Raw genomic sequence first — 16,169 nt, forward strand, 5'->3', positions numbered from 1 at the left:
AGTTTAATAATTAAAAAATAAAATCTAAATTTAGTTATTTAATAAATTTTAACCAATAATAAAAATATGTTTGATATATATGTTTGATTTTTCTTAATAAGAAATATATGTAAGATATTACTAGCATTAGAATTTAGAATTTTAGGTTATTCATAACAAAGAAAAGTAGAGGTCGAGGGTGCCTTAGTTATCCCTAGTCTAGGTACGTACTTGACAAAAGTAGGTAAAAAGACTAACTTAGCCCCTAGGGCTAGGGTATAGCTTAGACTACTATTGAAAATTGAATATTTAGTGTAACAAAATCAAAACAATTGAATTACAAGATTCTGCAATGTAGCAGACCTTGGCATTTTCTGCTGATAATACGGTAATGTTTCAAAGAGATATACAAATTTACACAGAAAGAGTAAAAAAAAATTATAAAAATTTAAATACAATAAATAAAATTAAAGATAAAATATAATTAAATTATATCAAGTTTCAAATTTTAAAGACTTGTCCGATATTAATAATATCAGAACTTTGTCTTCTTTAGAATAATATTTTTATTATACTTCAACTCAAATTTAATGTCCTCTTTTAATTTTAGACATATTTAATAGGATTCTTAATTAACTTAAGACTATATTTGAAATAATTTTAATGAATTTTTTTAACTTATATTAATATATTTGATAAATTAATTTTAAATTGTATTTAATAAATTAAATAATTTAATGAAATTATATATTATAAAAATTGAGAAAAAAATAAACCAACTTTAAGTCAGATTGAAATTTTATTTAAAATTAAATCAGTCACACGATGTCTTACAAAATCAAATTAGTTTGAAAGGGTTATTTTATATTTTTACAATTTTCTCTCTGAATATTCATATAAAAATAAATAAGATAGACGTAAAAAAAATGCCTACCTCCCATGAAAACTTTCAAATTTGCAATCACATGTTTTTCTTATAAAAAGAGAAAGAAAAAGAAAAGAGAAGAGACATATGATAGAATATGTGAATTTCATTATTTCATTATAAGAAAGTAACATAAAATCGTAAAAAAAAATTATATAAACTTACAAATTAATATAAAAGCGTCATAATGTCATACAAAATATTAATAACAAAAGGTTAAATATTAATAATCTATCTGTAAAGCTTTATTTATCTAAAATAATACTTTCAAATAAAAATTTATATAATTTAAAGAAAACAAAAACATTTGATTAAGGATCTAATATAATTTCTACGATCAATTTTATTTCGGTTTTCGAAAAAAAAAATTGTCCAATTCAATTATCATCTCTAGAGTTTGGCAGAATTGAGTCCAACTTTGTTACCTATGGGACCCTGATTTCCTGCAGTCATAAAGCAAATGCTAGGTCCTGCAGTCATATCCAAGGGTGTATACTTTTTTGAGTTAACTTTTTAAAATATATAATTTATTTTGGAAGGCTGAGATCTCATGCATTCACAATAGTGACAGCAGAGAATCCATTTCCCCTATTATGGTTTACATTTTTATCTCACCCAATATCATTAATATCTTCTTTTTGATAAGCACCTAATATCATTTATATCGACTATTATTCCTTTATACAAAGCTAAATAAAACTATAAAAGAATGGAAGTTTCACTTCTATTTTTCTCCATTGGATAATACTAGATCAGGTAATAACTCTTCCATTTTTTTCTTAATTTCTTTTATTTTCTTATCTATTGTATCTTTCTTTTATAGCAAAAGAAAAATTATCATGAGGTACAAAGATTACTCCAACTTGGTGTCTCAAATATCATATTAAAGCAAAGTATAAGATGAATCATTAAACAACCATTCCAAACAACACAAGCTAACACCATTACGAGAAAAGGAAAATTCTCCCTTTTTTTTACAAAAACCAAGACCAAGACCAAGACCAAGAACGTGTTTTGATTAAATCCATGAACCTTAGTAGGTCAAAATGTTTCCTACTACCCCATTACTTTCATATCGTATGGATCAGATACTAGTAATTGAGTTCATCCGTACTAATTTTTATTTTTTTTGAAGAATTTTATCATTTAACCAAAAATTTATCATCTAACTAAAAATGGAAAGGCTTCAAGGATAAGCTCTCACACCAGAAACATATACTTCCTCAACATAACATATATGCAGAAGCATCTTCAGCAAAGTCTTTCCATGAATCAGTGGACAATATGACAAAATCCGCGAGTTTCCCAGGAGATAAGGACCCAAGATCTTTGTCAAGGAAGCTTGCACGGGCAGCAGAAATGGTGTAACTGTCAAGGTCACAGAGAGTTTTAGAATCATGTAAGAACAGTAAAAGAAAAGCATGTATTTAGACTGGAAGTTGGAATATGATCATATAAGGAAAGTGCACCACTCAAGCAGTTAAAAGATTACATACAGCAATAAACTTACTAAAAATATCATATGAAGAAGTTGTGCATGGAACATGTAATCACACTATCAGAAGAAAAAACAAAAAGAACAATACAACACTGTGGGTGAAATTTTCTGTGAAGTACAAAGTACAGAAGATAAGTGGTCTCTCCACTATTTAAAAGCCATACATTTAATGGTCCTGCTACCTACCAAATTCAGATAGGCATGAGCACTAAGGAAATTGTCTTCTGAGATGCAAATGATTATAGAGTTAAGTGTGCAATCTATTGGATGCTATTGTTATATTCCTCAAAAACTCTCATGCCTGTCTCAATTCAAAATTTTCTTTAGTACAGATGAATATTGAGCAGGCCATGAGTACTACATCATGATATTAATGCTATATGATATTTTGACTACTTTTCTGAGTTTGACGAAAGCATCAAGTATTAGAAAGGTTATCATTTTATCATATGCAAAATTTTGCCACTCACTAGTCCACTTAAAGTGGCTCTCAACACACAAGTAGACAAGATATGACAAGAGTGCTTTAATGTTGCTTACACCTTTATTGCATCATCTAATGAAATGCACTCAGATGGAATCCATGCACTTTGCCAGTTGGGGGCCCTCCTTTTCATTGCTGTCTTAATACCACTTAAGGGATTGATGTCTACCACCTGTAAAAGAGAGACATCATGTTGTGCAAAAGTACCTCTTAACTAGTGTTACAGAATATGAAAATGTGCAAGGTGATGAGTACTAACAAATGCCACATACTTACTGGCCAGTCAGAACCAAATGCCACTAATGCATTGTTATTTAAGAGTGACCGGAATAAATATGATTCCTTTTCAGCCCTATCCTTGCCAAGCTTTTTGCTAGTAGAGTCAGCATCATCCAACAATTGATCTGGCTGTTGAGGATTGGTAGTAAGAAATTATTACAAATCTTGTAAGGGGCATTGTCTATACTGTCAAAACATATAATAGGGAAGGGTTCATTAAGTCACTTTTGAGGTATGAACAATAACGAGACAAATTGAAGCAAGAAGAGAGCTGCTAGCAAGTTTGGGGAACAAAGTAGAGAAGAGATCGAAGAGATTTCATAACAGTGACAAAGGATTTGGAAAAAGCACTTTCTCGATGCAACTGAATATACATGATTATTGGTTGCTAAAATCAGCAATTCTTTTTCCACAAAGCTGTAGGAAATGAACCTTTAGTGCCAAATGCACTAGTACATATAGAAATTTTATGTTCATGAGATTAGCAAGTGCATAATATGTTTATATAAACATTTCCAACTGTCAGCGTGGAAAGTAGAACACTGTTTCATGATTTCATTTGCCTTTATCTTCATGTTCTTGGGATTTGCAAGAACACTTGAATTATTTTAGAAAAAAGAGGCACTAAGATTAGATAATTCATGTTTCAAATGAGACAATCATTGTAAAAGGAAATTTTAGTTACTGGATTGATCTGACATGCGACAAACCCTCTCATTTTAATTGAGCACTGCAGCCATTCTAGTGATTGTTCTAGTACCAGTTCATATATTGTCAGGCAGGCCCCATGGTTCCGTTGGTCCAGTCCAACTCAATCATGGGCCATGGGTTTGGAAAACACATAGTAAGAGAAATACAAAGGGGCAGAGTAGGAATTAGTTATGGTAGAGCAATTAACATGTTATGCTTATGTAGTGGGAGAGGGGAGAGGAAAAGTTAATTTCTGCTTTTCTGTTGTGGACAATATTGTGAACCTTTGTAGGAGCATTGCTCTTGGAATAGAATTCACTCAGCAATACATTCTACTCCGTCAATAAAACATTTCATGTCCTTTTCCATATAGGTCTGTGACATTATAGTATTAATAGTAATGAAAAAAACACAAGATAATGATCATAACTCATAAGTAACCTGCATGGAAGCAACAACCCGTTGTTTGCCAAATCGACTGCGGGTTCCAGATGCCAATTGCTGAGCATGCTCAATCTGAAAACAGAGTTTAAGTTCCTTGTTAACTTGCTTCACTATGACTATATTAGAACAAACATTACTGAAGCAAAATTTCCCCATTATCTAAAGAAAATTATTGAAGCTTTCTATGTTTATGCAAAAAATGTTACCCTGAATATACATTGTTGGTTCTATGCAAAATTTTTGCTGCTCTTAAACCTGCACAAGATCAAAAACAAGAAAACACAGCAAACACAACAAAACAATACACAACAGAGCAAGACCCAAAGATTTACGTGGTTCGGCAATGTGCCTACATCCACGGGAAAGTGCACCTCCTCATCATCACATTGATCATGAAGTTACAAGTTCAATACAAGCAGCAGCTAGCTTTGATCTCTCTTGGTTTCTTTTTGAAAACCTCTCTCAATCACCTAGCTCTCTCTCTCTATTAAACTCTCTGTTTTCTACAACAACTTTGATTTCTCAGTCTCTGTTTTTCAGTCACTCTCAAAAAAACCACCACACACTACATTACATGATCAAGAATATATATATACACTCTAGCTATGCTTTGGTGCCAAAACCAATTCAGTTATCATAACTGAATTAAGTTATGATAGCACTTCTTAAAGTCTTCCCACTTGTGCCATTTGTGATTTTAGTCACACACCACAAATCTCCACCTTGACTCCAAATCAGCAAGTGTCTACCTTGTGATTCAGGGCTGCACTTCTACCAATCTGCTTTAGGCATCTTCAAAATTGATCAAGTCCAGGTAGTGCTTGAACTTAACACTACAGAGGGATTTTGTAAACATATCAGCCGGGTTTTCTTCTGTTGAAATCTTCTCTACCTTCACCTTCTCAGATTCAATCACATTTCTGATGAAGTGTAATTTCACATCTATGTGCTTTGTCCTCTCATGGTAAATTTGGTGATTTGCTAAGTGAATGACACTTTGATTGTCACAGTGAATCGTGACACAAGCTTGTGCTATTCCAAGTTCATTTATCATACCTTTAAGCCAGATTGCTTCCTTCACTCCTTCAGCTAGGGCCATGTACTCTACTTCAGTTGTTGAAAGAGCAACAACTGATTGTTGATTTGCTTTCCAACTGATTGTTGTACCAAACAAAGTAAACACATATCCTGTTAAAGATTTCCTTGTGTCTACATTTCCTACAAAATCTGCATCTACATAGCTTGTGATTGCTGCCTCATGTGCTGTCTTCTTGTACCTTAATCCAACTTTCAAATATCCATTTAGATACCTTAGTGTCCACTTCACAACTTTCCAATGTGCACTGCCAGGATCTCCCATGAATCTGCTTATAATACTTACAACATGAGCTAAGTCAGGTCTGCTGCAAACCATTTTGTACATTATGCTTCCAACACCACTGTCATAGGGTGTTTGATTCATTTTAGACCTTTCTTCAGTTGTTTTCGGTGCTTGAATAACAGATAGCTTTGTATGATGACCAAGTGGTGTGCTAACAGGTTTGCTTTGATGCCTCCTAAACCTTTCCACCACTTTCTTGAGGTAATTGCTTTGGGATAGGAATAGTTCACCCTTTGCTCTATCCCTATGAATATCAATCCCGAGTATTCTTCTAGCTGATCCTAGATCTTTCATCTCAAATTCTGTGTTCAAGCTTTCTTTGAGTTTCCTAATCTCTTCCTTATTAGCACTTGCTATGAGGATATCATCCACATACAAGAGAAGGTAAAGAACACACACTTTCCCATTTTTCAGGATATATACACAGCTGTCATATCTGTTTCTAATGAAGCCATATCTGATCAAGAACTCATCAAATTTCAGGTACCACATTCGAGGACTTTGCTTTAGTTCATAAAAAGATTTTTTTCAGCAAGCACACCTTGTTTTCCCCTTCTTCAAAACCTTCAGGCTGGTTCATGTAAATGGTTTCCTTCAGATTTCCATGGAGAAAAGCTGTTTTAACCTCCAGCTGTTCAAGTTCCAAATCATACTGATTTACCAGACCAAGTATGATTCTAATTGAGCAATGCTTCACAACTGGTGAAAAAATCTCATTGTAATCAATTCCTTCAACCTGTCTAAAGCCTTTTGCTACCAATCTTGCCTTGAATGTAGGCCTTTCTACTCCTGCAATGCCTTCTTTATTCTTGAAAATCCACTTACATCCAACAACCTTCTGCTTCTTAGGTTGATCCACATGTATCCAAGTCTTGTTCTTTCTCAAAGATTTCATTTCTTCACTCATTGCCTGAAGTCACAGCTGGCTGTCTTCACTTTCAATTGCTTCCCTCCAGGTCTTTGGTTCTGAATTTTGAATCTCCTCAGCAACACCCAAGGCATAGCAAATAATATCAGCATGACCATACCTCTTTGGAGGCTTTATCACCTTTTTTTCTCTATCTCTAGTCAATTGATAATTGGACAAGTCATGCTGAGTAGCTAGCTCTTCATTATCTCCAGCTTCTCCTTGATCAGTGTGATCAATAGTATCTACACTGCCATGATCTAAAAACTCAGAATGCTCCACCTCAAAATTGGTACTCTCACCACTTGAGTTGTTATCCTTCTGCTCCTTATTTAGCATTGCCATTCTGCTCTCATCAAAGGTCACATCCCTACTGATGATACATCTTGTCTCACCCGGTTCCAATTTTCACAGCTTATACCTTTTAACTCCTTCAGGATAGCCAATGAATACACACTTTATAGCCCTTGCATCCAGCTTTCCTTGTTTAACATGAGCAAAGGCCAGTTATCCAAACACCTTTAATTCTGAGTAATCAGGTGGTTCACCACTCCAAGCTTCCATTGGTGTCTTGAAATCTAAGGCTGATGAAGGACATCTATTAATCAAATATGTTGTTGTGTTTGCAGCTTCTCCCCAAAAGGTCTTTGGCAGTCCTGCACTTAGAAGCATGCACCTCACTCTTTCCAAAATGGTCCTATTCATTCTTTCTGCCAAACCATTCTGTTGTGGAGTGTGAGGGACTATTTTATGCCTTTTGATGCCTATTTTCCTGCAAAACTCATTGAACTGCTCTAAAACAAACTCCAGGTCATTGTCAGTTCTTAAAACTTTTAATTTTGTACCAAGTTGATCTCCAACAAGAGTATGTCATTCTCTGAATTTTTGAAAAGCTTCTGACTTATTTTTCAAAACATACAGCCATACTCTTCTTAAGAAATCATCTATGATGGTGAGAAAGTATGAGCTTCCACCATGAGTTTTCACTCTAGATGGTCCCCATAAATCTGAATGCACATACTCAAAAGGCCTAGATGAAACATGAATACCCGTGCCAAAGCTTATTCTATGTGATTTACCAACCACACAATGATCACAAAATTCAAGTTTATCTAGTTTATCACCACCTAGCAGATTTTGTTTCTCAAGTTCATGTAATCCTCTTTCACTAACATGACCTAATCTCAAATGCCAAAGTTTTGTTTTATCAATCAAAGTATTACTAGCTACCGATGCATGTCCAACAATAGTGGAACCTTCAAGAATAAACAAGCCATTACTTTTATTCTTGTTACCCTTAGCTATGATTAAAGATCCATTTGAAATCTTAAGAACACCATTTAAAATTCTAGTTGAATATCCTAGATCATCAAACATGTTTATGGAAATAAGATTTCTTTTGAGTTCTGGAATGTACCTTACATTTTTCAGTAGATACTCTCTATTATCAAACATCTTCAATCTCACAATTCCAATGCCTTGTACCTTGCAGGGGTAGTTGTCTCCTAGCAGTACAGCTCCTGCTGGTTTTAGTTCCAAGGTTTCAAAATAGTTATTTCTCGGGCTGTTGTGATATGAGCATCCATAATCCATAATCCATTCTGTTTGTGTTTTGGTATTAGAAGCTACTAAAACACCTGCACTCTCATAACCTTCAGAGTCTTCAACAATGTCAGCAGAGTCCAAAGATCCTTTCTTGTTCTTGTCTGGACAGTCTTTCTTGAAATGACCATTTTTGTGACAATTAAAGCATTTGAACTTTGTTTTCTGGTCATTCTTTGAATCCCTTGACCTTGATCTGGACTTCTTTCCTCTTGTTCCCTTCTTTTCACTCCTTCCCCGTGAAATATTTAGGCTTTCACCATTATCCTCAGATTTGGAGTCTTGCTGTTTTTGCATCTCCTTGGTCCTTATTGAGGTCTGGACTTCTTCTAGGGTAATGTCTTGATCTTTTCCATAAAGAATTGCATCCTTGAAATGTTCAAAGGATTTTGGTAAGGAATTCAGAAGCAAAAGAGCTTTATCCTCCTCTTCAAGCTTTACTTCAATATTTTCCAAATCATCAAGAATCTTGTTGAAATCATCCAATTGTTCAGTGGCTGTTCTTGAATCTGTCATCTTGAAGGTGTACAGTAGTTGCTTCAAGCATAGTCGATTTGCAAGGGACTTTGTCATATACAATGACTCCAATTTCAACCACATTGAGGCTGCTGTCTTTTCTCTTGCAACTTCTCTTAAAACTTTATCTCCAAGGCATAGAATGATTGCACTTCTTGCTCTATCAATCATCTCTGATTTCTCCTTTGAGCTTAGAGATTCAAACATCCTTTCTTCTCCTTTAAGAGCTTCTGCACAGCCATGCTGAATCAAGATTGCTTCCATCTTGATTCTCCATAACCCAAAGTCATTTTCCCCTAAAAACTTCTCAATGTCGTACTTTGTTGTTCCCATATTTCTTGATCTTGATCTTCCCACATACGGCGCCACTTGTTGGTTCTATGCAAAATTTCTGCTGCTCTTAAACCTACACAAGATCAAAAACAAGAAAACACAACAAACACAGCAAAGCAATACACAGTAGAGCAAGACCCAAAGATTTATGTGGTTCGGCAATGTGCCTACATCCACGGGAAAGTGCAGCTCCTCATCATCTCATTGATCATGAAGTTACAAGTTCAATACAAGCAGCAACTAGCTTTGATCTCTCTTGGTTTCTTTCTGAAAACCTCTCTCAATCACCTAGCTCTCTCTCTCTATTGAACTCTCTGTTTTCTGTAGCAACTTTGATTTCTCAGCCTCTCTGTTTTTCAACCACTCTAAAAAAAACCACCACACACTGCATTACATGATCAAGAATATATATATACACTCTAGCTATGCTTTGGTACCAAAACCAATTCAGTTATCATAACTGAATTCAATTATGACAACACCTCTTATAGTCTTCCCACTTGTGCCATTTGTGATTTTGAGTCACACACCACATACATGTCCAAGATAAGGTCATTTGCTTTGTCCCCTATAGCATGAATAACAACCTGAAATGAATCACCAGTAAGGCAGCCAGCTGGTAACTGAAATGTTATATAAACACAAAAAAAGTTTGGTAACCAATAACAAAAGAAGACCATTTAAATTTGACTCTAAGGTCATGTTGAGAAGAGCTTCAAGTTCAATCACTTGTACACCATAATTGTCAGGATGATCAACATATGGCTACAAAATTTGAAATGCCATGGTTAATCCCATCACAACTACATGATTAGATGTGCATAGTTAAACTAGGAGCTAAATTTTTGTCCCGACAAACACATGTTCTCCTTGTCACTCCATACCCATATCCTTTAGAAAAAGCATGATGAAAAATGGACAAGTAAATGGATTTTGAAATTTTTTATTAAGATAATTTAAATGGGAAGTTTGAATGTCTGATCTCACCTCATAAAGCAATGCACTATTGGAACCCAAAGACCCATCAGAAAAAGCTTTGACACCACCTATATAAATCCATTCGCTCAAGGCATGGCTGACTTTGTTATCACACCCTAAGGTAGAAAAATAACTTTAGCGGACAAATTTTAAAATTTTCAGGACATAAAATAAATATATTCCAATATTTTTTTGATAGAGTTTACAACAATTATTATTGTAATACCAAACTCAGGCGAATAGAGAGAGACATCTATTAAGATCACACATCAATATACGATGAAAGTACTCCTTATAATGACTTATACAATCCTTCCTCTTGAATTAGCTTTTCGGCCTAGTCCATTCTTAATTTTAATATGATATCAAAGTTTATCTCAGACTAATGTTGAGACATCCACAAATATCTAATCTCACAAAACTTCATGTTTTAGATGTTCAGTACTGATCATGAGTTAACATCCCACATTAACTTGGGACATGACAAATTTACTCTTTTTAATGACGTGGACAATTGTCCCTTCTTAAGTTAGCTTTTGAGATTAAGTTAAGTCTTATCTCTTCTCAATTCTAATAAGACCACTGGTTGGATTTTAAATTAACATAAAGCCATAAAAGCTAAACTAATGAAAAAACAAAAAGAGTTCTACCTACAACGTATAATAGTAAGAGTTAAGACATTTAGTTATCATTTTACTGGAAATAAAAATATGACTGTACAATCAACATTGGTTATGATGGAGGATGCTGGGCAGTGACAGTAATCTCTGAAGAACTATAAAAGGGCATCTACCAGTAGTGGTGCTTTGATTACTAAATTTCCAGAGTTCCTCTCAATCCAAATGCTCTGAGAGTAACAAAATAAGACAAGTTCCACTATAATCTACTCTACTGGTGTTCTTTGGGAAGCACTTTTAATCCAATTAGTAGGAGTTTGTCTAATTGTGAGGGGCACACCTAAGCTTCCTCACTTGAAGAAAAAATCTACGGAATAAGCTCCAAGACATTGGGCAAAATATGACTATGAATCTTATACATATAATAATTTATCAAAAAAGGAAGAAAGATAGAAAAGAAGGAGCACATAAAAATAAGTTCCAAAAATTGAGAAAGGGTGATAATATACTGAACATTCATAAATCATATGTCAGAAAGGAGACGTGCCACCAAGCGTGACCATGTCTCCACTGAAAAAAATAAACACACTCTAATTTTCATTTTTGACATAGAATTGGCCCATTGATAAACATCTGTGCAATCCAAAAAACAATAAACAATAAAATGAATACACCTAAACTCAAGAATAAAATCAGAGTAAACATCAATCAAAATTCAAATTTTCAAAGGCATTATCCTTGGACCTTGGCTTTAGGTTTGCATCAGTCAGATTAAAACTACATCATGTGTGTTTTCCTACTCCCTTTTTCTTAATTAATTCAAATACTAAATAATATAATTTAGATGATTAGATCAACTCAAGATATTACACAAATGAAGTTATGCAATGGAATAAGTTGAATCTTCTAGTCTCGTTATAAATCCATTACTTTATGTTGCATTTGGATGGATTACGTGGGTTTCTTCAAATATAGTTCAATATGCAGTACAACAGAAATTGCTTGCTATATGACTTCTTTGTAGATTTAAACAATCTTCCGCTTATGACTAAGTAGACATATTCAGTTGATATACAAAATAAAAGGAAAAAAATTAGAAAATACCAAAAAAAATAAATGAATCACCTTATGAGCTATAAATATAACCCAAACATTTAGATCAAACCAGAAAAATCATCCCAAGAAAGTTCAGTTGAAAACCCAGGATAATATCTTCCCATATCAAGAACCGTTGTCACCCCCCTTGTTAGGGCAAGATTGCCTGCTCTAAGCAATGCCTCCCTTCTATCATCCACTGAATCCTCTGGAATCTTGGACGTAACAAGTGTCCTTGCTGAATCAATTAGTACTCCAGGTGGTTCTGCATGATGATTACAATTAGTTACACCGTATCAGTTTAAATAGTACAGAACCAAAAAGAATATTGAAATGAAATTAGCAGTAGCATTTGTCCCTGTTGTAATAAATTCATATATTGACTGTAACATAATAAACATGAAATCCACATTGTAAAACACATGAAGCAGACTGACAAACAAGTGAGTAATAACATGGTAATGGTAAGGAAAATGACACTAGAAATGTCAACAAAGGTTGACAAGGAATGGCAATAAGACATGCTAATATGCTTGATAAGGATGCTCCTAAAACCTTAAGCTATTAGGTAGAGACTCACGAATGGTTTTATTTTGTTGAATATTGCTGAATATCTTTAAATCTTTTTCATCATTACTTTCCTATTTTCTGTTTAAAAGAGCATACCATATCATAGATTTGATACTGTATTAAGTTATATTGATTTCTGGAATCAAAGGATGTAATTGTATTTTTTTTCCGAGTATACAATTAATACTGCTGACACCGACATACTCAAATGCCCCCTCATGCAAGAGCCCTTTGGGCTTTGAACTTTAAAGCATGGAAAATGCACAAGATTGTTTTACCTTGAGTTGAATTTCAACTTGATTTAGAATAATGGGGATGGCAAGAATTAAATTCATGACTCTTAGTCATAGTGGGTTTGATACCATGTCAAGGAAACTAAAAAGTAAAAACACACAATATAGCATCAGGAAAATCATCATAAAAATGCAGAAACTAAAATTTTTGTTGCTCAAGTTATTGACTTTCGAAATTTACAAGTTCACAAAGAAAAATGGTTAATTAAAGAGTAGGATATGCAAAAGGCCAAAAAGGATAATCCCATATTATTTGTATGATGGTCTAATGCTCACAGTCTTATATTCTTTAGAAATTCACTTCATCGCTCTATCAACAAAAAAATGAAACCACCAGAATGATCAAAATCCTTTAATTACAAAGATCATAGAGTATTACCTCCATTAGCAGTCCTCAATATAGTTCTCCCTCTTGGATCATCTGTTAAATTTGTAATCCCAGCCAACACAAGTGCCACTGAGTTAGCCAAGCCCGTGTGGCCATCCACTCTTGACAGCCAAACCTGCTCATGTACTTTAAATAAGATTATATTGCTGTGAATGAAGATATTCAAAAGGGAAAGAACATAAGTATAGGGCTCACAGGATTATTAGGAGTAACATCATAGATCCAAGAGGCAGCTGGAAGATCTCCTCCCCATAGATCATTGTTCCATCCACCACCCAAAATCCAGGAACCTTGTTTTGTGCCTAATGTTGAAAATGTACAAAATGAGTAAACATGATATATAATATAATTTAGAACTCGAATGCATCCAAGGTGAAAATTGTTCTCTGTTATTTTTCTCATTCGATGAACATACTCGTGCAGATTTAACCACATGCCTTTAAGCTTTCTATTCCAGCTTATTATTACTCAGAGCAAGAATGGCAATCTTTTCTTAAAGCTCATTAAGTAGTTTCATCTTAAAGGAACAAGAGGTAAATGCAGTCAACTTCAATGAATCTACTACCAGATGAAAAGGCAAAATGAGACTAAGATATCTGATGGAGTCAAACTAAGAATTAATGGAATCAAATATATGCTTTACGACACATAGAAACATAACCACAAGTATCATCAATTTGTTTTAGTTGTATCAACAGAATATTTAGATGATAATTTTAGCTTTGGAATCTCAATCAAGTTTGAAAAGTAGAATACACTTTGCATTTGAGCAGGCACTCAAAACTAGGAAAAAAGCATGCAAAATCTTGAGACTTACTTTGCGCAGCATCTTTGATCCTTCTGATAAATTCTTCCTTTTTATTAACACCTCTCAGCTTCACCTGCATCATCTGTAACTACCAATAGGATTTTAAAACAGGAACACACTGTAGATTCACAAACATAAAGGATTTCTCAGATAGTAAAATCAAAATTAAGTTTACATATTCAAATGATTCAAGCATCCTAACCTATAGACAACCAAAATCCATCCTAAACAATACAACTTGTGCACACTTCTGAACTGCACTTGATTGATAGACTAGTAGTTTTGCATAAGTGCCTTCAAGAATCAAACATTAGAGATTACTATAATCTTCTTACTATCAGACGATCCTATAAGATCATTTCAGAAAAACTAGGTAAATAAACAGACACAAGCACATAATAAGAAATGGGGCATAAGAAACATTAAAAAAACCGGGACATGCACTTAACCTGCAATCCACCATCAATGAAATGCACATGGGAATCAAGGAACCCAGGAACCACAACCTTCCCACCAAGGTCCAAAACTTGAGTTCCATATCCTTCCAGCTCCTACATAAAAGTTGAAAAGCACATCTGGATCAGACCCAGTTTGCAACTGAAGGCCACATATATGAGCAGCAGCAACAACAACAAGGTTCAATACAATGAATTAAAATTAGAATCTATTGAGGGTGTAAAGATTTTTACAATGTCATCCAATCACATATGTACAACAAGTTTGTTGACTTTTACAAAGACTACTTTAAATGTAGTATCTAAGATGATTTCTAATTGGTTAGTAATATAAAAAAAATCCACTGACCGTGCATAAAAATCAAAGTCCAATAAAATTGCTCTTCTTTCTTTTGTTTTTTTAACAAATGGGGAAGTGTATTTAGCAGCACAACAAGTATAACCTGGAAAAATGAACGGTTGCCAACACGAAGAACCCTCCCATTGGCCACTGCCATGGAATCTGCAAATGGGAGAGAATCATCGCTGGTATATATCACCCCATTCCTCAAAACCAAATCAGCCACAGGCTGAGACAACTGTGACTTCCAAGCCCAAAAATCTGAAAAAGAAAAAAAATCTAAACAAAATGTTACATACTTAACTGAATTCCAATGTTTACAGAACCATGTAACTCTACACCATGACAACCATAGTATAAAAAATATAAAAACTACAAGTCATGACACAGTTATCAAAACGATAAAACTCTGATTATAATTGAACAACAAATATAGTACTTATAGAACAGTATGCAAGTTATGTCCTTATCAAAATTAACATAAGCCTTAAAATTGACATTAATAGTTGTTTCCATAATAATTATTATCATAATGTTTTTATCTATAGTGATACAAAAATAGAAAAATAAAGTAAATAATTGCATGAGAATTGAGCTAAGAGTCTGTGAGCATTCAAAGTGTGCAACGTGGGTACAAGGTTGAACAGAAGGAGGAAGGTGTTAGATAGTTGTGTTGTGTGAGAATGAGAAGAGAAAGTTAGTTACATACATGTTGGGTTGGGAAGAAGCAGAGACAGAAAAGTGATGCAGAAAAGGATTGGAGAAAAGACAAATATGTGAAGGAGAACAACAAAGTCCATTAGAATTGGAAACAAAACTACACTTTCTCTTCTCTCTCTTTCTGTGTTCTGTCTTTGGCTCCACCTAATTCTTCTGCTCACAACTGCCGCTTCACATGCAAATGGCTTTCGTATGTATAATTAGACTTAATTATACAGTTGGTCCTTAATCATAATTACAACTTTAATTGGTTATCTCAGTTATTAAAAAGTTTAATCAGATATTTTAATGTTAAAAACTCCACCCTTATCAAAATCATGTAATCTTTGTCCAATTCGGTTTTTTAAGAGGTACAGGGACCCAAGTGAAAAACTTAATTAAACCTTTTAATAATTAGAATTCACCAACAAGTTATTGGTTATAGACTTGATTTTCTTATGTAGGTCTAGAGCCTTGTGGATGAAAAATATATGATTAGAAGGGAAATCTTAACCAATCAAGTTTTCCGATGAATAATAATCATAAGTCAACCTGATGGATAGTTTACACCAATATTATGGTGTTAAAAAATAATTAAGGATCCAATTAAACTTTTAATTATAATTAAGGGATTAATGGTATAATTAAGCCATATAATTATCTTAACTATAATTATTGTCATAGCTATAAATTTCAAAATTAAACATTATAAAACTTAATACACAACAACATGTTTTTATAACAATCTATTTATATTCTCTGTATATTTTACTAAATCTTAAAATAAATAGTTGATAATGTAACATTGTATATTTATAAAGTAAGACTTTATTTTCTCTATAAATCAATTAATCTGAAATTATAATAAATATAACTTTTAAGCTTATA

The 16,169-nt window shown here is 33.7% G+C and overlaps 1 protein-coding gene across 1 annotated transcript; it reads right to left on the bottom strand.

The window, feature by feature from the left end:
- Window positions 1-1,823: 1,823 nt before the first annotated feature.
- On the bottom strand, window positions 1,824-14,408 carry LOC114387653 (protein LONG AFTER FAR-RED 3-like). The gene is made up of 13 exons (XM_028347860.1): window positions 14,237-14,408; window positions 13,797-13,869; window positions 13,175-13,281; window positions 12,971-13,094; window positions 11,799-11,993; window positions 11,177-11,266; window positions 10,026-10,132; window positions 9,713-9,803; window positions 9,565-9,630; window positions 4,297-4,409; window positions 3,163-3,294; window positions 2,945-3,058; window positions 1,824-2,272 (listed from the first exon to the last, which is right to left on the bottom strand). The coding sequence occupies exons 2-13, from the start codon at window positions 13,867-13,869 to the stop codon at window positions 2,237-2,239; spliced, it is 1,248 nt and encodes a 415-aa protein (XP_028203661.1). The 5' UTR covers window positions 14,237-14,408; the 3' UTR covers window positions 1,824-2,236.
- Window positions 14,409-16,169: the final 1,761 nt, after the last annotated feature.

The sequence above is a fragment of the Glycine soja genome, chromosome 15 (assembly GCF_004193775.1).
Source record: "Glycine soja cultivar W05 chromosome 15, ASM419377v2, whole genome shotgun sequence".
In the NCBI taxonomy this organism is placed as follows: domain Eukaryota; kingdom Viridiplantae; phylum Streptophyta; class Magnoliopsida; order Fabales; family Fabaceae; genus Glycine; species Glycine soja.

Bases quoted from the DNA above. Each gene is read 5' to 3' on its own strand.
- LOC114387653 (XM_028347860.1), bottom strand. From the start codon at position 13,869: ATGATGCAGGTGAAGCTGAGAGGTGTTAATAAAAAGGAAGAATTTATC. The intron at 11,267-11,798 runs GTTTGATCTAAA...TGGATTGCACAG, and splicing joins TTCTTGGGATGATTTTTCTG to ATGTTTATCAATGGGCCAAT. The intron at 9,631-9,712 runs TTCTTTTGTTAT...CTGGTGATTCAT, and splicing joins AGAGTCAAATTTAAATGGTC to TTCAGGTTGTTATTCATGCT.